The 24,192-nt window shown below is 37.1% G+C and overlaps 1 protein-coding gene and 1 long non-coding RNA gene across 2 annotated transcripts; both read right to left on the bottom strand.

Moving 5' to 3' along the window:
- Positions 1–4,996: 4,996 nt before the first annotated feature.
- On the bottom strand, positions 4,997–9,944 carry LOC140168693 (uncharacterized). Its single transcript, XM_072192103.1, has 4 exons — positions 9,924–9,944; positions 7,588–7,688; positions 5,679–5,924; positions 4,997–5,165 (listed from the first exon to the last, which is right to left on the bottom strand). The coding sequence occupies exons 1-4, from the start codon at positions 9,942–9,944 to the stop codon at positions 4,997–4,999; spliced, it is 537 nt and encodes a 178-aa protein (XP_072048204.1).
- An 8,402-nt stretch (positions 9,945–18,346) lies between these two features.
- On the bottom strand, positions 18,347–23,326 carry LOC140167211 (uncharacterized). The gene is made up of 5 exons (XR_011861003.1): positions 23,229–23,326; positions 22,661–22,705; positions 21,373–21,454; positions 20,725–20,973; positions 18,347–19,762 (listed from the first exon to the last, which is right to left on the bottom strand). It is a non-coding gene; the product is annotated as an uncharacterized lncRNA (long non-coding RNA).
- Between the last annotated feature and the right edge of the window lie 866 nt (positions 23,327–24,192).

The raw sequence follows: 24,192 nt of genomic DNA on the forward strand, positions 1-24,192 counted from the left end.
AGAAAGAAGGGGGTCCAAGACACTCAACAACAGAGACGAGGGGAACTACTTTCTTCCGCATATTTACGACCAAGTCCTAACAGCGCCATCTATACGCCAGTTTGAGAAAGTGCTAAGTCTTAGCACGAAACTGTCATTGAGGTAGGCCTACGTAACATGAACCCAAATTTTTGGATTTGTACAAAGAAACCTTCAAATATCTATCTACATGTACATTTTCCGAAAAAGTTTTCATATTTTGAAGCCTATATTCTCCTACATCATTAAAGAGATTCATCAGGATTGTCTATATTACAATTAGTAGTGACGTTTCGCAACCTTGCTGGCTGGTTGCTTCTTCTTGACTGAGCTGTAGGCCTATCCAATACATGCCAATACTATCACTTGCTGTCTTAGCTGTAGTGTTGCCAGTTGATTTTTCTTGGATAAGCTGATTGTATGCATGACTGAGAAAACACGCCCATAGACAAAGCACTTGAAGTCATCAAAGACCGACTTACAGGTGACAAGACTTTAAAAAAGCGGACACTTCTCAGCGTAGATTACATCATGGAACTCTTGAAATTCATTTTAACAACGACGTATTTCACTTTCAAAGGACAAATACAACTTGAACAACTCTTTAGAGCAGCGATGGGAAGCCCAGTGTCTCCAATAGTGGCCAATTTCTTTATGGAATTTCTTGAACAATCTGCCATTGAATGCCAGCCTAGCCTTTGGAAACGATACGTAGATGACATTTTGGAGATCATCTATAAAGGAAGTGCAGACAAGCTTACTGACCATCTAAATCAGGTTGATATCACAGGGAATATAAAGTTCACTTATGAAACAGAGGAAGAGGGGAAGATTCCATTTTTAGATACTCTTATCATAAGAAAAGCAGATGGGTCGGTCAAACTGTTGGTGTACATAAAGGAAACACACAATGATCAATCACCCACTTCATCATAAGCTATAAAGAGGAGGAACACATCAAGCAGGCACTCAGCAAATGTGGTTATCCAGACTAGTCGTTTGAGAGAGTCAAACAGCAGCGCACAAACAAAACCGTAAAGTCCAAGAAGAACTCGGACGATACAAAATCTCGGGGTATGGTAGTTATACCATATGTGCAGGGTGTCTCACAGAAAGTTCAGCGAATTCTTAAGAAACACAGTGTCACACACCACACTGATGAACATGTTAGTTCATGTTAAAGATAAAAGGGACATAAGTGAAACATCAGTATATGAAATTCCTTTCCGCAACTGCACCCACACTTTTGTTGGTGAAACAGGAAGACAGTTTTGAACAAGAATGAAAGAACATCAGAAAGAATCAGATAAAATCAGTCAAAGGACGTGCACCAAAGCTGCTCGGTTATCATCGGTTTCAGAACAACACATGTCTGCCATTTCAGATCACGTCGCAGAACACTACCAGATCATAGACTGGGAGGGGGCCAAAATTCTTCATCGAGAAAGTGATAAGTTCCCAAGATGGATAAGAGAGTCAATCTGGATCAGGAGGCGCAACGAGCAAGCTATGAACAGTGAGGGGCGCAGCTTATTTTCTCTCAGTCACGCATACAATCAGCTTATCCAAGAAAAATCAACTGGCAACACTACAGCTAAGACAGCAAGTGCTAGTAATATACAAATACAACATGTTTTGAGGGGAAGTAGTCAAAACTACTGGTCCCTCGGTGTTGGATGATTTGACTACTTCCCGACGCATCAGCGGAGGGAAGTAGTCAAATCATCAACACCGAGGGACCAGTAGTTTTGACTACTTCGAAATGAAACATGTTGTATTTGTTTTACTACTACCTCATAAATATTTTCACTATCACGGTAAAATCGTAAACAAAAGTCAGAACACACACCAGTTAACGTGCCGGCCGGCATGGTAAATAAGTTTAATATTTTGCTTACCTGAATTTATTGGAGGATTTCTGTTCAATTAATATTTACATTTTGACCTACATTATTTTAATTTTCTTTTTAACTTTCCATAAATAACATTTTGTTTAAAAAAACCGTCAAATTCGCGTGTTATTATCCATCGGTAATCTCGGCAAAATAACTGCAGCAGACGCCATTTTCACGATAAACGCATCTGCAGAATCGCCGTTGTGTAGCATAACGCTACGTCTGAAGGAACGGTGACGCGCGGGGTCGAGACACCGTGTTGTAGTAGGGGTGCGGAAGTTTTTACTACTTCCCCGCGTGCGCGTAATTGCACAGGCGCGGGGAAGTAGTCGGACGCTGGCGTTATTAACCAATAAGATGTATGGATTACCTAATAAATATTTATGAGGTATAGTAATATTGGATACAGTTCAGTCAAGATGGCGAGCCTGTGAAAGAATATGCGCTTTTTACTATACCTCATAAATATTTATTGGGAAGCTAACAAACAGAGGGCGTACGGTGACTGAAAAGATCAGTTGTGAAAATCTATCAATTGTGCACTCATTAATTAAATCAGAGTTTTAAGCTTAAATGTAATAGCCAGAGTAGTGCACAATTGGCAAGTGGACTACGGAGAAGTCTAGATAATTATACGAACCCGAGAAATTATTCAGGAAAGCGAGTTCGTGCGAACTATTACTAAATGAAGAAAAGAAAATTCAGAACCACACTTAAAACGATCTACTCATTTTTGATAGAAACGTGTCAAATTTGACAAGGAAACGATTCAGATGGGGATAACAGATTGCTCTTCAAAATGAATCGGATATTCTCATCAAAATGACACGAAACTCGTTAAATTTTGATAAGATTGTCTTGTCATTAAAAAAACCCAAATATATTCTTGTCAAAAATGACCCAACTTATCAAATGTGAGTTGTTTGTTTTGTCAAAAATTACCCCCCAATCAAATTTGAATAGTTTGTTTTGTCAGATAGGGGGCATAACAGAACCTTGTCAAAATGAAATAGATAATCTTGTCAAATAATGAGTTGGAGATCTGTTCAATTTGAATTGTTACCTGTTCAAATAAAACGGAAACTATTCATTTTGATGAGATTGTCGGTTCAAAGTGATAATATATCTGATCAAAATGAACGGTATATTTCATCAAAACAAACAGTTAAAAATTGTTACGGGATCAAAAATAGAGTAGAGATTCAATTAAAAACAATGAATAGTACGAAATTAGGGACGCACCATTAGATTCTCAGGTGGGGGTAGGAAGTTTTTGAAAAAAAAACTTCACCCACTACATGAGCAAAAAAAAAAAAAACTTTCCCCACCAACACTAAAAATATATAAAAAAAAACCTTCCCCACCCACAGAATTAAAATTCTAATTCTGTGTCCCCACCTAACTGTGTATAAATGCATGAAATTAAAACAAAACAACTTGCCGGCCTCGGCGTCGAAAAAGACCCAACAAAAACAAATTTTCCCCGACCCTAACTTCCTACCCCCTGAGAATCTAATGGTGCGTCCCTTAGAGACTATAAGAGAGCAGTGGGACTCGATGCAGGCTTTCTGGATGTCCACCATAGCGATAAGGTCTACTAGACTGTATTGGAAATATACCGTTATTCTTATATAAAACTAGATTTCGCGGTTCTCGGGTTGGGTGGTTCTCATTTTAGGCCTATCTCTAATTACCAAACTTTTAAACTACTATGATATAGGCTTGCGTCTCTTGGTGGTTCTGGTCCGATGAGATGCACCTGTAAATTAGTCACATGCACACTGTCATGCTTTCCGATACCCGCACTGCGCCCGTCGGTACTCCGCGCACACGCCCGTTGATACTCCGCGTACGCGCTCTGCGAGCACGCGATAGCTCCGCGCGCACGCGATAGCACGCGGACAGACGGACAAACTCTCTATAATTAGTAGGCCTATTAAGATGTGTTCGGCAAGTTTGCGTAAAAGCTCACAACATCTTATGCTAAATTCGAATATTTTGTCGGACAAACTGTATCCATCACCTTCAAAAAGGACCCTGAAAACGACATGGATCATAAATTAAACATCTTAAGGGAAGGGGTATGAACGTTTGGACAGTATTTATTGTGGGACATTAGAGCACATCAGACATATCGAATTGCATTCTGAATACGAAGAATGTCCTTCTGATATCAAATAATTTTGATTTTTTGAAATTCGCAATGTAATACACATTTTATGGCAAATCATTAAAATTGATATTTTTGATATTTAACAGTACTTGAAGTAAACTTTATAAATCTGATGATTTATACTTAAAGTGTATGTAGGTAGGATGAAATGCCGACGATCAATTGAAAATTTTGACCTTTCGTATTGAAGATATGGATTTTTTTTCCCAAAACACCAAAACAAAATAGGTCTTTTGGGGAAAAAATCCATATCTTCAATATAAAAGGTCAAAATTTTCAATTGATCGTCGGCTTTTCCTCCCAGCTACATACACTTTAAGAATATATCATTAGATTTATAAAATTTATTTCGAGGACTGTTATATATCAAAATTTGAAAAATATCAAATTTTAATAATTTGTCATAAAATTTGTATTATATCGTGAATTTCAAAATATGAAAATTATTTGATTTCAGAAAGACATGCTTCGTATTCAGAATGCAATTCGATACGTCTGAGGTGCTCTCATGTCCCACAAAAATACTGTCGAAACGCCATAAACGCTCATTCTAGATCCCTTAATCCACAAACATATCAAGATATTTATTGGGTCCTAATGATCACAAAAATATAACATTCGTGTTCGTATGACATGTATAGTTCGAAATGATGGTGTCCAATACCAATTTGCATGTTGAATACAGGGGCCCAAAATTAAAGTTGCTCCGATTTTCGTAAACTAGGCAAAATGTTTCGCTCCTTCAAGGGATTCATGGTAAGAATAGTTTGCACTATCTGCGATGTAAAGTTCCGAGGTAGACGATGTTCCGACGATAAATAAAGAGGTAGACGATAAATAAAGAGGTACACGATAAATAAAGTCAAATTCTATTTAATAATGACTGCACTTCTACCATTCTGCCAAGACTCTAGTACCACCACCAGGGTCTCTCGCAGCAGCACTCAGTCGGTAGCGGAGTAATAATGACTTTATAACCCCCCGGACACGTACTACATCTGAAGACGACTTGGTGCAAGGTAGTCTCCTGCATACACTTATACCCAGAATCACAGTTCACACAAGGACTCCAAGGGTTACTGTAGGAAATAAAATGAAGAAACAACTTGTTGTTGTAGTTATTGTTGCTTTAAGAAGGGTCTTAAAATAAAGGTTCAATCATTTTAAGTGGAGAAATTAGCTACATGTATTTGAATGGGGCTTCAACTTTGTCAATAGGCCTACTGATGTTTTTTGCCAAACATTTTTTTAAAAATATTTTTGGTTTTCTTTAAAAATTAGTACTTTGATATGTGTAGGCCTACTTTGATATGGAAAGGAGAAAAGTGGATGAAATGACATTGGTCATACAGGCCTTTTTGGGGCGCCCGCTACGGCGGCGGCTCTTCACAAGCACTCGCAGTACTTTCGCGTCTAATGCACTTCCCCTTCTTGGCTCGTGCAATTAGACGCATCAACATATCATCAGTACGCGTGCATTGTTTTGTACAATTTCACTTCCAACAAGTGAAACCATAGACAGTAGAGATTCTCTCTACTGTCTAAGCTTGTTTATGGTGAAACGCATGTATTAACTTATAAATAATACATACATGCATGTGCAAGCGTAGACATATTGATAGATAGTTTCTCCATAAACTGGCACACCACCGCATGCTCCACTAATCACATCAGCACCATAGATAGTGTGGACTGGGACGAATCTACAAGTCTTCGCACATCCTGTTGGAATCAGAGTTCTTTTACTCCGATCATCAGTTGTCGGTATCTGATAAATCTCATCAAGTGTCTTGAAATCAACTCCTTCATTTCCTTTCAGTACTCTGACTTCATCATCACTGCAAGCAAGAATAGGTACAAAACAAGTTGGTTTATATTTGGTCCCAATAGCCCGAGCCAGTAGTCACGGTTACAGTGGCGTAAAAAACAGAAAACTGATAGCTCCCATGGGCAATTTCTGCATTCTACATTGTACAAGCGCGTAGCCCGGATCTTCCAAAAAGCCAGGGTGCGGGAGATTTCGCTTCCATGCAAAAAGTGGACATAACCTTTCTGAAGTGTGCTATCTCGTGCTAATTTGGACAAATTTTTTTGTTACGTTTAACGAAAAAGAAGTGGGTCAAAAACACCTTGTTTTGAATTTTGGGCCAAAAATAAGCATTTTGCCATTCTAAAGATTTATACTTTCAAATACTTTAGACCAACAATTTAGCAGTTATGAGGCCCGAAAGTTACCATAATTCCAGGATTAAGACCAGCCTTAAGGGGGAATAATACCCTGATTTTCATCAGTACTCCTCTTCTTTTTTTTCTTGCAAATTTATTAAGTACATAAATATGTTCATCACCTCATGTCCTGAACTTATAAAATATATCTACATACAAAATGCTTTTAAACCATTTTAGTAAGTCATTTTAGCCCTATATATGTTTTGTTTACTGTATCCTAGTAACTCAGATCTGTGTTTCATAACAAACTATAATTTATTCTATTCAACATGTTCAAGTAGGGTACATGAATAGAATACATTAAATCCTTTGTTATACTCTCTATAGAAAATCTATAGTGGTGCATGCAAAATATAACACTGAATAAATTAAATAAACACTTATACAATGGATGCATAGTCATTAGTCAATTTAATACTATAATGTGTTGTTAGGAGAAGAAAAGGCTATTAGGTCACCGTATGTCAGGTTATAGGTCAATTGGTTCAGGTCAAATTTAAGCATCAATGTTGAATACACATGTGAGAGTCTGTGATATCATGAGGCATAATTTTTATATTCTGTCTTTAACTGGATATATATCGAGAAGTGCAAGGTGGATATACTAATATACCTTGGGATGTAAATGGTGAGTACAATTTAGAATGCCTGGTTGAGATGGATTTCACAAATAAATATAAAATAGTTACCAAAATCACAAAAGTTAAGCTTACGGAAAACTACCCAATATGGTGGTATAGGTGACAAGAAATACAATTTTTTTCAACATTGCTGTAGTATGGTTGTGGTAACATGTTACCTATGGCTTAATTAAGTTTCAGTGAAATAATGTCGCAAGTTAAAAATACAAAATATAGCTCAACATTGAAAATAGAAGCATTTTAACCAATTCCTTTTTTGATAGTTGTGGAGCACCAAGTTCATGAAGTCATAAAGAAATCAGGAACCACTTATTCCCATTTTACATATCAACTTTATTTCCCTAATGTGTTAGCAACACATACCAAAATTTTAACGAAATCCGTTGATAGTAAGCTTTCCAAAATGAAGTGAATTTAAATCATCAGTGATGTACCTCCTTTTGGCTTCTATTAGTTCTATCTTTAAAAGCATGTAAGCTACATTAATACCGATGCCACCAATAAAACGAGAAGATTTGCCCCTTCATTTTGCATACCACTTTGTCCAATTTTTTTTGTAATTTCTTCACAAAATGCAAAAAATGCAAAAAAAAAAAATCAATGGGTGTAGTACCCCCTTAATTGAACTTACAGAAAGGCGCAGTTCGGCAGTCGTGGCTGCCATTCAACTGGTGCACGAGCATGTCCAAGATCAACAAGCTCACACATACCCAGTGCTGTCACACACAAGACCTATGATATAAAGCACAAAGTGAAAAAGACAGGAATCGTGACTAAACTACTTAGTATTTTTTACCCGACTTACATTGAAATCAATTAGGGGAACCTCAAAAAAAAAAAATTAAAGCCATAAAGTGTGATTTGCTCATAGGCCTGCTCATAGGTATACTCTACTACATACTCTTTTTTATATAACTAGCGGGATACCCGCGCTTCGCGCGGGTCCCCGCTAGATGAGTAAATGGGAGCGATCACTAAAACAGGAGGAATTACTGAAAAGGTAGAATCATTGAAAAGGTAAATTTTATTTTTCTAAACCTGTTCCTTCTTGCATTTCCATTTAGCTTCTTTCTTTCTTTCTTTTCAGTTTCTTCTACATGGGTCTAGTTTGTTCCCATTAAAAAATTGCTATTTAGCTTGGGATTTTCCGTTTCCATGTTATTTATTTATTTAGGCCTAACCGCATTCTCATTATTTTCTAAATCTGTCCTTTATTACGTTTCCCTTTTAGCTTTTTTTTTATGCTGCTTAGCTTGTGATTTCCCGTTATTTATGTTAATATATTTAATTCTGTTTTCATTATTTTGGCTTCATTTTTCTTATATTTTCTGATTAGTTTTTAATTTTAGCTTTTTTTTCTTACGTTTCCTGATTAGTTTCTTTCTTTCCTTCTTTATTTTGCTCCCGTTTCATTTAGTAACCTGTATAATACCCGTATCTTTTTTGTCTTCCCTTTCTTTTCTTTTTTTATTCATTTTATTCTTTCTTTCTTTTCAGTTTCTTCTACATAAATCTATTTTGTTCCAATAGATATATGCTGCTTAGCTTGTGATTTTCCGTTCCCATGTTATTTATTTATTGAAACCCGTTCATATGCATTATTTTATAAATCTACCCTTACTTAGATTTGTCCTTTTAGCTTCAGGTTTTTTTTCTATTATTTTGTTCCCATTTTTCATATTTCCTGCTTATAAGTTATAGCTTGTGATTTCCCGTTTGTATTTAATTCTGTTCTCATTATTTTAGCTTCCTTTTTCATGAATTATTTATTTATTTATTTATTCTTTCATTTTTAGGTTCCTTCCTGCCTCCCGTATCCTTACGATTTTTATCATTTTGGTAATCTCTTAACCAAACCCATTACCCCTTTTTGTCCTACTTTCTTTTCTTTTCTGGTACGGAAAGTTGGCCTATGCATATGCGTCTTCCTTTTATTTATATAGATTTATTTATTTATTTACTCTAATCCACAACCCTGTACCCATAACCCATCCATAGTAGGCCTACCTTTTCAGTTTTGTCCTACTTTCTTTTCTTTTCTATTTCTCTGGCACGGAAAGTTGGCCTATGCATATGCGACCCGTGCGTGAGAGTCACATCCCTTGTACGCCAACGCACTAACACCAACGCGCTGCCAGTTAGTTACGGTACGCGCTACCACTGAGTTTTGACAATAAAAAGGCCCGGGAAAAAAATTCCGGTTTTAACCATATTTGTTGACCGTTTTCAACCAAATAAAGTGCAATGCATTTCCCGTATATATTCCTCAATCTCCGGACGATTCATAGGCCTAGAATAAATAATGAAATTGTACACTGACTGTCTGCACCCCGGGTCTCCACGCAGGCACTATCACCACTCTAGACTACCAGACCACTGTTTCCTACGTTATTTACCTTAGTGATGACGCCAAGACCTGATTCACGCGTCGTAGCCTTAATTTCTTGGCTGCCAACCTTGATGCAGTGGCGGTAAATGGGGCGCGTAAATCTGCGTAGGGACGAAAAGCTCGTAAGATCATTATTAAATTATGCGCTGTTGTGCATCTAGATAGCCTGAATCATTTCTTGGCCACCTCGCAGTTGGCAGAAAACGGGGCAATGTTGCTCTGCGTATGGTTTTTTAATGGAAATATTATTACGCGGTTCACACTGTCCTTATTACCCACAATGCCACTGCGATCGATTTTGCATAGCAACACGACAGTTTTTTATGTTATTCTCTTAGTTACCACCAATTTTGCAAAAATGAACCTCAGATGGTTTAATGGCAATATGTACCCGATCAATGTACCAATAAATCAGAGCTGAAAGTGAAATCATCTCTGAGTCTATTCGCGCACAAGATTTAGCGACTTCCTTTTATTTATATAGATTCTAATTAGCTTTTTCGAAGTATAGGGCGTACAAAAAAGGAGGGCAGTCTTCAATCTGGGTAAACCCGGCAAATTCAAAAGACTTTACCCACTTGGTGCAGGTACAGCGCCATCCTATTGTGTCTGCCATATCTCGAAAAGGCTAATGCCCAATGGTGTACTGTGATCAGTGAAAACTAACATATTGTGGAAAACAAATAAGAATCTATATTCTTTATTGATATCGCACATCTATATAAATAAAAGGAAGTCGCTAAATCTTGTCCAGAAGCAGGCTCCGAGATGCTTTCACTTTCAGCTCTGATTTTTTCGTAGATCGATCGGGTACATATTGCCATTAAACCATCTGACGTTCATTTTTGCAAAACTATTCAATCACTATGGAAATAACAAAAAAATTGGTCGGTTGCTAGGCCGTTGAGGTCAATAACCTTATGGGTCAGGCATGACAGCAAATGCGTCAAATGCAAGCGGCGTCCAACACGCGCGGTAAGTGGTGAGTCACGCACCTGCGCGTACGCGTCATTCGCGCATGGCGGCGCATGGTATAGACGCACTTAATGTTGGCTTACCGCGCGTAGGCATATGCCCAGACAAACGAGAACCTAGACCAGTGACTTTGGTTCGCGTAGTGAAGTGAACACTGCATAGCAACAATTTTGACAAAGACGCAACCCGGACGCAAACAAGCAGACATGTTCGCGTCTATGGAACATGTTGCATTTGACGGCACAGCAATCGCGCAAACGACCGCGTCAGACATGTATGCGATATTTCTCCGCGCCTAGTAACCCCGTCAATCCGTCAATATCACCTTGGATACCGGGCTTCACCTCCCGCTGTGGTAAGGGATGGGCAGTCATAGGTCTAGGTGGTATGTCTATGGGCATATGTATGTGTATGCATAGACATACCAACCTAGACCTATAACTGCCCATCCCTTAACACAGCGGGAGGTGAAGCCCCGTATCCAAGGTGATATTGACGGATTGACGGGGTTACTAGGCGAGGAGAAATATCGCTTACATTCTGACGCGCTCGTTTGCGTGTTTACTGCGCCGTTATCGCCCGCGTTAAATGCAACATGTTCCGTAGACGCGATTGTGTCAGCTTGTTTGCGTCCGAGTTGCGTCCTTGTCAAAATTGTTGCTATGCAGTGTTGACTTCACTGCGCGAACCAAAGTCATAGGTCTAGGTTCTTGTTTGTCTGGGTGTGTATGTGACTGACTGCTTCTCTGAGACAGTGGCGGATCCAGGAATTGGGAGGGGGGGGGGGCACACTCAAAGTTTTGCCGCCACCTTTTTGAATGCCACGAAGCACCATTGTGTCGCGCGCCGTGCAGCCGGCTGTGTCCCCTCAGAATTGGAAACTTGGTCAAAGCAAAGGCCTTGAAGCCACTCGGGGGATCATTGGGTGTAGGCCTAAGCTGATGAAAAGGGGGGTCATTGGGTGACAGATTTGCAGAAAATTTCACATTTCAGAGGGAATGTTAAAATGTAGCCAACAGAGTCGTTCAACTGTTCAGTATAGCCCGAAAAGATTAAATGTTAGGGGCGTGGGTGAGCCCACTTTAGTTTTGTACCATTATAACCCGAAATTGAAACGTTTTCGAGCAACCTCTTCTAACATTAATGTTTTATGTTTGTTGGGATAAAGTTAAAATCAACCATTTAGTCACGAGCTGTTTCAAAAGAAATCTGAGGGATTGAGTGAGTAACAACATTAACACAGGTATGGATATTCACTTAAAATGTAGCTTTTTTAATATGACAGGAGCTAACTAACATTATGATTATCAAGCTACGCTAACATGATCATTTACTATACTGTATGAATAATCTACACCAAGACACCATGATTATCATCACCGTTCACCATGTTTACTAATCACTCCCGTTTACTAACCGCTCCCGTTTACTCAACTAGCGGGGACCCGCGCGAAGCGCGGGTCTCCCGCTAGTTATTAATGAAAGAGTTTGTAGGCACATTTTAAACGATATGAGATATAAGCAACTACACTACACAATAATGGTAAAAAAAATACAAATCAGCACGGTTCACAGGGAACAACCAAATTTTGTGGGTAAACTTTACACAATTTTGAAAAGGTAAAACTTTACCCCATTATTGAGTAATTTTACACAATTAGCTATGTAAGGTTTTACACAATTAGTTGAGTAAGGTTTTACAAAATAAATTTGGTTGTTCCCTGTGAACCGCATTTTTGGGTAAACTTTACACATTTCAAGAGTGGTAACCATTTTACTCAAGAATTGTGTAAATTTTTGACACAGAAATGGGGTCAAATATTTGACACAATCATGGCATTGGACGTATTTTGCGTTGTGTAAACATTATGTGTAAAATGGGTGTCATGCTGAAATGCAGAACATCAAGCTGCACACAATTCAGTGACCAAGAAGATACAGGGTATAAAACAATAACATTTAGACGCACATTGCGAGAGTTGCGGGTAAATGGGGCGTGAACGCACCTTGCATCGTCCCCTACCCCAGGGAGGGAGAATGGCCAAATGGAAACCACAACAACAACAACAGCAACAACAACAACAACAACAACAATAACAACAATATAAGTAAGAGACTGTAAGCTATCGCTATAGTTTAGTTTGATATACTTACGATTGTTCTTATGCCCATTTTCTTGATTTGCAACAAAGTATTAAAAAAAAAAAAAAGTTATATTAATTATTCAATTGTTGACTTAAGGTTATTAATTATAGATTTTAAACTGTTGTGATTTGGTAGTTCACAGCATCTTACGAATGGTAGTGAGCTTTGGCAAAAACTGTATTGCTCAATTCATAGCGAGTGTGTAGAAGAATTAAAATATCACAGATATACTTTTATAGGTGCTGCGGTTCTTGAGTTACGTTGTAAAGAGGGCTGAAACAACAACACTTTTGTAAAACGTACATAACTCATTAGCAACAATAATTTAAGCAAGTTTGCAAAGTATATGATTTGCAGAATGAACTTTTGCAAAACATCAAGGTGTTATTTTTTAATAATATATTGATCTAGATAATGAAAATCGATTTTTAGGTTGCTTCGACCAACAATACCTCGTCTACCCTTAACGCCACTCTCAATTATAATTAATTATTTAAAAGTACAATTGCACTTAGGCAGGTCGGAGGGTAGCATGACCTAGTAGTGTTTGCACTCAAATATTGAGACAAATAAATTTGACACATAAGAGAGATGACACACACCGACATCGCCTGGCTAATAATTATTTGATGCAGCAGAGATACTAAAATAAATACATGGGATCGATACACGTGAATTGCTATGCACGATTTTGATATCAGACGAATAAATGATTTTGTCTCAAGAAACCAGATGTGGTCTGATACACTTGAAAATACGTGTTGAACAGACATGATAGTCGTTAGTTTGCGCTTTGAGGAAAGGCCATGCGTCTTGAACTCAAAATCTGAACAAAATTCTAATTTTATATTGCGTTGGTCCTGTATGAACTACAGCGCGCAGGCTTATAGCTGCACTCACTACAGTGGAGGCAGTATGACCATTGACCGCAATGTCGTATACAAGCTTACTCACACAGCGAGAAATCAATTACCCCGGCTATTGTCAGTAGCCTTAGTCAGGTCACTTGGCTACTGTGTCTCATATCAAAGGTCGGAAGAAAATTGCCATGAGTGGCTGTGGATTCAATCTACCATGGCGATTTCTACCATGAAGATATAGGGGCGATGACACTGTGTGACATGGGTCAGGACCATAATATATAGGAAATCCCAATGCTTGATTATAAGAGTTGTCATTTCCGCCCCCATAAGTAAGTTTTTTTTTGGGAAGGAGGAACGTCCAATTTTGTTTTTGTTTTTATGGGCCTAAAGTTCTAAACTCAAGAACCAAAAAATCTATGGAAATATAAATGGGATTATTGGCTTCCTTGACTCATTACTATATAAGATAAGAAGTTTACTGCAGTTTATTTAGCTATAAATGATGGAAACTGGTAAAATGTTGTTCCTATCAAACTTGTCATTAAAGTGGATATCTTCGATAAAATCTACTTAGGCCTGAGAGCGGATCTGAGAAGGACCCACTCAGACATGACACACAGGGAGTGTGAATTTCAAATGGGGTTACCTGCACGTACGAGTGACTCCATTTGAAGTCTACACCCGTCTGTGACATTAAGGTCATTTCTTCCATAGGGGGAGTATGGATTTCAACTGGAATAGCCCATTTAGAGTATCAAGATAATACTTTATAACTATCAGCCTCAGTCAGGGTTCGGTTTTTGCCAGCAAAGTGGCAAAAACTGACATAACTTGACAAAATTAGAAGAAGCTCAATATGTAGTCAGTCAATCATTAAAAAGGAATTTAAGCTCATAACTATGTAGGGCCTAAACAGTAAAGCACAACTTTGATTCGATTTGAACATAAAAAAATACCGTTTAAATTTGATATGATGCGCAATGAAAATTCATGCCATTCATTTCTGAATTTGTTTTACAAGATTAAGGGATCTGGAATGAGCGTTTTGAGCGTTTCGACAGTATTTTTTGTGGGATATGAGAGCACATCAGACATATCGAATTGCATTCTGAATACGAAGAATGTCTTTCTGATATCAAATAATTTTCATGTTTTGAAATTCACTATATAACACAAATTTTATCACAAATTATTAAAATTTTGATATTTTTTTCACATTTTTGATAATATAACAGTCCTCGAAGTAAATTTTTATAAATCTAATGATATATTCTTAAAGTGTATGTAGATGGGAGTAAAAGCCGACGATCAATTGAAAATTTTGACCTTTCATATTGAAGATATGGATTTTTTCCCCAAATTTTTTTGGTGTTTTGGGAAAAAAATCCATATCTTCAATACGAAAGGTTAAAATTTTCAATTGATCGTCGGCTTTTCATCCCACCTACATACACTTTAAGTACAAATCATCAGATTTATAAAGTTTACTTCGATTACTGTTAAATATCAAAAATATCAATTTTTAATCATTTGCCATAAAATGTGTATTACATTGCGAATTTCAAAAAATCAATTTGATATCAGAAGGACATTCTTCGTATTCAGAATGCAATTCGATATGTCTGATGTGCTCTAATGTCCCAAAATAAATACTGTCCAAACGTTCATACCCCATCTCTTAAAACAACTGACAAAAAGGCGTTTTTGCTAAGTGGAAAAACGTGATAAAAACCATGTTTTTTCCACCTGCAACAAAAACCTAATTGGCTCGGCGTTATACGAGGGGCAAAAACCTGGTCACCAATGTATCCGGGAATACATTGCCAATGTGTTCCCGGATAGAGGGAGAAGAGCATTTAAAAAGACCTTAAACCAAAAACCAGCTAAAAATCTGAAAATATGCAGATGCAATGGCACTTACCTGTATTATAGACGTGCGTGTTAGACGTCGCTGAAGGAATAGAGCAAAGATGGTCTTTCCGTGGTTCAAGTTATGTGCGCAGTTTGCAGGTTCACGAAAAAACTAACGAGTTGCTGGTGCGATGGGCTGCTTTTATACATTTTCATGCTAGTTTTCAAATAAATGACCAACAAAATTTGACCGTTGTTGTAACCAATAAAAATCATTTTAATAATAATTATTGATGTCATGTTTTGATCTCAAAACAATAATGCATATTTACATCAACTGTTTGGTATGCTAGAACCCGGACTTGGAAGAGTGTTTTGTTTATATTTTACACTTTTGCTTTAACTTGCATTATAGAGTCAAAACGTGCAGTTGATTTTATAATTTGAATTTGAACAAACAATATTGTGTACTGGAGTGGTAAATATCGTAGGGGAAATAATTGGGCTATTCAAATTGAAATCCATTCACACGCTATGTCTTCCATGCATAAGGTTTATAATTTGAACTGGAAATCCCAATTGTGAAATCAGTTTATCAGGACACTGCAATTTTGTTTAGGTGTGCCGATTTAAATGGGTCATTGGGTAAAATTTAACCTAAAATTCATCAACATTCAGATTTGTTAAGGGTGCGGATAGCGACGTTTTCACGTATTTTTATGGGTCTGATGTCTGATGTGCTCTCAGATCCCACAAAAATACTCTGCAAAAGTGGGTAACCGACCCCTTAAGATAGGCTTACAGTGCAAATGGCAAAACCTTGACTACGTAAACACTGCAAAGTGTTTAAAAAGTGTTATAAGTAAACAGACTAAGTGTTTAGATAAGTGCTTAGATAGCAGGTGTAGTAAGATGCTATCTGTGGTAGCAGGTATTGTCTGGATGCTATCTACAGTAGATAGCAGGTATTGTCTGGATGCTATCTGCAGTAGATAGCAGGTATTGTCCGGATGCTATCTGCAGTAGATAGCAGGTATTGTCTGGATGCTATCTGCAGTAGATAGCAGGTATTGTCTGGATGCTATCTGCAGTATAGATAGCAGGTATTGTCTGGATGCTATCTGCAGTAGATAGCAGGTATTGTCTGGATGCTATCTGCAGTAGATATCAGGTACTGTCTTGATGCTATCTGCAGTAGATAGCAGGTATTGTCTGGATGCTATCTGCAGTAGATAGCAGTTATTGTCTGGATGCTATATCTGCAGTAGATAGCAGGTATTGTCTGGATGCTATCTGCAGTAGATAGCAGGTATTGTCTGGATGCTATCTGCAGTAGATAACAGGTATTGTCTGGATGCTATATCTGCAGTAGATAGCAGGTATTGTCTGGATGCTATCTGCAGTAGATAGCAGGTATTGTCTGGATGCTATCTGCAGTAGATAACAGGTATTGTCTGGATGCTATCTGCAGTAGATAGCAGGTATTGTCTGGATGCTATCTACAGTAGATAACAGTCATTGTGCCAAGGAAACCAATAATTGCATTTATATTTGGTAAGGTCATGCGGTTCTTGAGTTAAGTACAATAATATACGATCCACAACTTATAAGTTCCCCCTAATACTTTTTAGAATAAGTCAAAAAATATTTTACGAAATGTAGAAAAGTAAAAAGATATGCTATTTGCTTTACACATGTGGACCAATTTATAGCGTCACATGTCATTGCGTTCAGTCACAATGGTAAAAGAGGCCGTTTTAAAAGTTGCACCTGAGTCTATAGCAGTCAGGTTTTCTTTAACAAACACATAAATACAGGGTGAGTCAAAAAAGTGCAATAGAGAAAAGAATCCATTTTTATTTAAGAACCGAGTTGAAACTTTTAGGTTTTAAAACATTTTATAAATGATATATCCATTAGTGACCTTGTGTGAAAAAATTATGGAATTAGCATTTACCGTTTTGTTTTTATGACACATTTTATAGCGATACCCAATTTTAATGTTTGTCCAAGAGACATCTACAATTTGAATGTCAGCTCACTCTGTGTAAGGAAGATTTGGAACAACTGTCATTTCCTTAACCTTTAAGGCATTAAAATAAAATAGAGCACCCAAAGTGTTATTGCCCTTAGTCTTGTTTTAAACAAGACTAAGGGCAATAACACTTAATAACACTTAATAAGTAAAAGAAACATTATTTGTTGTTATTTTCATTTTACCTTTACTTTAAAGATGTTTATTCTCTATCAAAACCATACAAAATTATAGGCGGGTTTTTCAAATGTCGAAATGAAATGCACGCAAAATTGAAGTTTTAGAGAATTACAAAATATCAAGTAAGTTGGACATATTGGAATTAAAGTTGGAGTCGAGTGAGTTATGAAGGACTTAAAATAATGTTAGAAATTTTATTTGAACAGAAAAAAAATAAAATAATGCAAAATTCAACCTTACTTGAGTTAAGTAAGTTTCAGAGCTGATGCCTTTATCGTGCATTGTGTGCTCTCATTCAAAATACATGGTATCTCGTGGACAAATAATGAAATTGGATATCGCAGCAAAAGGACTCATAAAAATTAAACGGTAGTTGTGATTCACTTCATTTTTTCACAGAAGGTGACAATTGAGTGTGGCATTTATAGAAACTTTCAATAATGGGAAAGTTCAACTTGGTTCTTACATAAATATCGATTCTTTGCTCTATTGCACTTTTTTGACTCACCCTGTAGATCTGGCCTGCTGTATTGTTTGAGGAGTTGACTTCTATGGACTCAGATGCAACTTTTAACACAGTTTAAAACGGTTTCTAGAACCATTGTGACTGAACGCAATGACATGTGATGCTATAATTTGGTCCATATGTGTAAAACAAATACGACTACCCATACCTTTTTACACGTTTGCATTTTGTAAAATATTTTTCGATTTATTTTAAAAAGTATTTAGGTGGAAACTTATACGTTGTGGACCCTATATATCAAACCGAAAGATTTCAAGCCTTGTGATCTCCTTGATAGAACCCATACCATCTCTCCTGTATGTTCTTCTCCTACCCGCCTTAACCAGGAACCATGGCTGCCCTAGCATGGCTGCACGGATCACATTCACAAAATATAAAATAGGCAAACATCTATCCTTTATTCTTGTTATTACTATTATCATTTATTTGAACTAACGCTTTTTACACTAGCGGCACTCGTCTACCCGACGCGAACGCACCGTACCGTCGTCGCGACGGTACGTTCACATAAAATAGTTGAACATGTTGAAGGAAAGTCTCCGGCAATCACAATTGTTATATGCTCGGAAAATTATTTTCGAGCACGAATTCCATTATATTTTAAACAAACTCATATTGACCTTAAAAACACGCGATATTCAAAATTCCCGGGCGACGAAATTGTCTAATGCAATGACAATGACGTCCCAGTAATGCAATGGAGGCTGACGACATTTTAGCACAGAATGACGTCATTCGGCGCGGGAGTTTTGAATATCCGAGTTGAGAGACGACTGTTTTTATTCGTTTTTTTTATGGTCAATAGGAGTTTAAAAAAACCAAAAAACACGTGATTCGTGCTTGATAATTATTTTTTCTTAACATAAGGCTTAATGTTGTGATTGCTGGAGACTTCCTTTAAACAAAATACAATATGTACACGATACAAACAAAACTATTTAAATAAAAATAATTAGAGAGGGCGGCCTATCTGCTGTGCCCTAGCAGGACATCAGTCAATATGAGACATTCAATATTAAATGCGAGGATCCAGAGGATTCATGCCTGATAAAATATATAATAATTAAAGAAATGAAGCTCAGACAAACTGGCAATAAATTAATGGGTATATGGATAAGAACTTTAATTAAGTATTTATGGGCATAACATGCAAGATTGTTTGTTATATCCATGCCTCAACAACAAAACTTAAACATTTATCGAGTATAGAACTTAAAAATAAAACTTTAAAAATATTGTCTAATAGGAGATACATTGATAACGATAAAATATAGGCCTACGAATATCTCGGGCGAACTGGTATAATACCCTAAAAAAGAACCCTGAAATAGGACAGGGGTAAACAAATTATCACGCTCCGAATTCACTCAAAACATGTTTTTGAGCATATAAAATAATTTTTCCGGACCAAAGAAATGTAACATTACATACATGTAGGCCATATATAGCCACGAATTTATGATACTCAAAAGGTCCAAGGCTGATTGCATGATACACAGGGGTCCAAAATTAAAGTTGCTCCAATTTTCGTAAAAGGGATTCAGGGAAAGAATAGCTTGCACTATCTACGAAGTTCAGAGGATATAAAATAAATAAGATAAATAAAGACAAAGGCCATTAATAAATCACGACCGCCCTTCACTGCTAATCTGCAAAGACTACTGCTGCGGCCAATACATGCTTCTGCAGGTGCACACAGTCGGTAACGCGAATGGAACGACATTATAACCCGCCGGCAACGAATTATTTGTGACCAATACTCTATGTAAGGTATCTTCCTGCAAACACTTATACTGCCAGCCGCAGTCGTAGTCACAGTCCACACACTCACTATACAGGTCACTGCAGGGAACAAAATGAAATGAAGAAACAAAGTGTTGTTAGGTTACTGTCGCTTAAGGGAGGGTCTTAAGCGAAATAGATTTCCAATGCTGCAGACTGATGACGTACACTATTATGAAGATAGTGATCATGTGATGTCATGATGCCTAATGCGCGACCTTGTACACGAGAAATTGGGAAGGGACAACAACAGCCATGGAAATTCGTTATTTGTATAATAAATACAATATTGCTCAAATTCTAAGCTCGTGCGGTGAAATTGATCTAATTTTTAATTTTTTTTTATTTTAGTCCAAGTATTTCTCATCAAGTTGATATAGGCCTACGTATGAATTGTAATATCACAATTTACTAATAATAAAGAAGCGGTATGATTTTATCCATGTGTCAAAACCATTAAATTTGTAATACTTGATTCTGATTTTTTTTCTGATAATAAAAAAGTAGGCCCTATACGTTCTGTGCATTGAGCGTGTTGACAGTCCATTCTCTCAAAGATGGCAATATTCATATCGTGACATCACTGTAGTTTCTGGGTCAAATCTGTCTCGTTCGAAGGAACTCACCGCTTATAGTTACAGTTAGTTTTGCGGAATATCAATTTTAAATGACTTATTTTCTCAAAAAGGAGTCATTTTCATTGTCCATACATTGTCATAATATTAGCTTGCCAATGATATGATGTTGTCCGAGCAATATATATGCCCTTAAATATCAAAAATTTCAACCATTTCAATTTTTAACAATTTTTCATAAAAATTGTATTATATCGCGAATTTCAAATAATTGAAATGATTTTATATCATAAGTGTCTAATGTTCTCTCAGGTCCCACAAAAATACCGTGACTGAACCCTTAAATGGGTGACTGAGCCCTTTAAAGGTCTTAAAGGTCTGTCCGTATAATTAATCGTATACAATGGTAAAGTACATGCTGTTATGTGCACTCATGATCATACGTACGTGCAAAAGCAAGCGTAGACCATTTGGTGGAGAGTTTGTCCATTAACTATCATCCCGGGGAAACCACACCCCAGACCAGTAGTACTATTGGCACCATGGATAGTGTTGACTGAGATGTAATCGCAAGTTTTTGCACATCCTGTTTCACTGCTTTTCCTTTTTTTCCGTTCAGGTGCCGCTTCATGTGCTTCGGGCCTTGTCCTGAAAATAATTCCTTCATTTCCTCCAATTTCACTGACTTCATCATCACTGCAAGCAAGAATAGGTACAAAACACGTTTGATTCCAGTAACCATGGTTACAGTGGCGTAACCAGATTCTCATCACCGCAGTGATTTACAATTCGCCAGCGAAGTGGATACATAACTCCTTGGTAATTGAATCACGCACCTTTTGGAATTGGCAGTACATGCCATAGACTTTTTTTTGCGATCATTTCGATCGTGGTGAACAAATCAAAAGCGTGATCCAGTTGACATGGTGATAATCGGATTACACGTAACACTTCGCTGGCGAATTGTGCGCTACGCAGTCATAAAGGCAAGCCACAAGCCTCAGCCCACTTTACAGGGATTCGATGAAGACAGTGGCCCAAGCCACACCATTATTATATACGACTGGATTTTTAAATTTCAATATATATGCTTACCTCCATTGGCGGCAAACCGGGTCGTCCTGAGCATATCCATGATTAACGAGCAAACACGCCCCAGTGCCGTGAAACACATAACCTTTGATAAGCGAAATTTTGTAAAAGACACGAGTCGTGAGTCAAATTAAAAACTCGATCGAGTTTTAAAAAAGATGAGAAATAGGCCTATATAAAAGTATAGAGTTTCAGAAAGGAAATGATGCAAGGAATCCAACTAGCATAACAGATTCCTGCAAAAATCAACCGTTTTTGAGAAAATCAACAAATTTAATATTACTTTACTGACTCGAGGAAGGTGTGCGCATTGTGTTGCATTTGAAATATCTTTTTATTCTAATCTTCGTTGTTGGAATAAAGTGAATTGACGCTTGCGTTATGTAATCGCTCATTTCTTCGCAATCAGTCAACCGAATCAAATAAAATTAGCTTATCAGATGCATAATAAGATGACCTACACACTTTTTTTTTTTAACTTTTAAGTTCTGATACTTATTTCGCGACTTATGTCCAAATTCATTCATCCGGTATTTTTTTATGAAACACCCTGTATTCATAAATCTTTAGGCTAATAAAAAATGCTATATGTCTCAAAGCCCAGGGCAGTTTCAAAAATGAAGATGGAATGCGATTTTTAAAAGTATACTTTCGTGACTTTCGAGTGTTCAAAACTACACAGCATTACACAACTGAAGTACAAATGTCAATTGCTATATACCTAAACAATGCGAGTATCGAATATGCCTCAGAATTTCATGATTTTACGCAAAAAAATAAGGGGAAAAGAGGAAAATAATAAAATGAATTTATACTTCACAAGTTCTGTTTGATTATTATAATTAGAAAAATATCGAGTGGCCAATGTTCTAAATTGTTATCATCACGTCCAAAACGTTTTAAGACGTTTTAAACGGGTTTTATTTTGGGTTTTGGTAAAAACGTTTTAATAAATGTCGGGTTGGTTCTGCTAAAGGTCATGAAAATGCTTTAAAACGTTTTGTATAGGCTATATCAAAATGTTATTGTACAGTATTTTTTGCAAACAGTTTTTGTGAAATATTTCGATAACACTTAAATAACATTATGTTGGAATATTTTGCAGTAAGTTTTAAAGAAATGTTTTGAATGTTAGAAATTCGTTTTATACTCTTTATATACCCTTTATAACCCGACATTTAGGCCTAAACCTTTTTGGTAACCTTTCTAACCTTTTATGAATAATGTCAAAACCATTTTCTGTCTACTGGGAAAAAGCTCTAGGCTAATATTTTTAGTTCGATATACTTACGATTGTTATTATGCCCATTTTCTTGATTTGCTGCAAAATATTATTCTGAAAAAAATGGTGATAATAATTAATGCTTATTGCGCTTAAGGCGGGTCGGTTGTGAGCATGTATTTGCACTCAAATATTGAGGCAAATAAATCTGACACACCAGACTGATGAGGAATGGTGTGGGATCTACACTAACCCTAACCCTAATCCTGAACCCTATCCCTTACCCTAACCCTACACTAACCCTAACCCTAATCCTAATCCTGAACCCTATCCCTTACCCTAACCCTACACTAACCCTAACCCTAACCCTAATCCTGAACCCTATCCCTTACCCTAACCCTACACTAACCCTAACCCTAATCCTAATCCTGAACCCTATCCCTTACCCTAACCCTACACTAACCCTAAACCTAACAATAATTGCCTCGGACTCTTCGGTTAGTGATATATATTGCGGCCCATTATGGTTGCAGAAAGAAATTAAGCGTCCCGGATAGGGGGGGGGGGGGCATTAAAAGACCCCTTAAAAACAAAAACCAGCAAAAAATCTGAAAATAGGTATATATATGACACTTACCTGTAGACTTGCATGTCATACGTCGCTGGAGGAATAGTGCAGATGGCCTTTCCGTGTCAAGTTTTTATGCGCAGTTTGCAGGTTACCAGAGAACTAACAAGTTGCCGGAGCGATGAGCTGGATTTATACATTTTCATGTTCGGATTCAATGACTATAACAAAATTTGAGCGTAATTGGTGCATGTAACCAATAAAAATAATTTTAATAATAATAATTATTGATGTCATGCATTGGATCTCGAAACAATACCGCATCATAGAACCGGAACCCGAAGAGAGCATTGTTTGCATTGTACACTTTTGCTTTAAGGGATGGGGTATGAACGTTTGGACGGTATTTTTGTGGGACATTAGAGCACATCAGACATATCGAATTGCATTCTGAATACGAAGAATGTCCTTCTGATATCAAATAATTTTGATTTTTTGAAATTCGCAATGTAATACACATTTTATGGCAAATCATTAAAATTGATATTTTTGATATTTAACAGTACTCGAAGTAAACTTTATAAATCTGATGATTTATACTTGAAGTGTATGTAGGTGGGATGAAAAGCCGGCGATCAATTGAAAATTTTGACCTTTCGTAATGAAGATATGGATTTTCCCCCAAAACACCAAAAAAAGGGTCTTTTTGGGACAAAAATCCATATCTTTAATACGAAAGGTCAGTGTGTAGAAGAGTTCAAATATCAAAGATATACTTTTGTAGTTCATGTGGTTCTTGAGTTATGATGTAAAGAGGGCTTTTTGCAGGCCGAGAGGGGTACAACAAATATTCGACACGCCATTTGAAAATGTTAATCCCACGGGCTCATAATTATTGCATAGCATAGAGAGTCAAGTCAAAGTACAGGTGACTTTATCTATTTTTAATTTGAGCAAATTGTGTACTGGAGTGGAAACTATGTAAAGTAAAATAATATATATGAAGTGGGTCAGCGGGACACGCACCATTATC

The sequence above is a fragment of the Amphiura filiformis genome, chromosome 13, assembly GCF_039555335.1.
Source record: "Amphiura filiformis chromosome 13, Afil_fr2py, whole genome shotgun sequence".
In the NCBI taxonomy this organism is placed as follows: Eukaryota; Metazoa; Echinodermata; class Ophiuroidea; order Amphilepidida; family Amphiuridae; genus Amphiura; species Amphiura filiformis.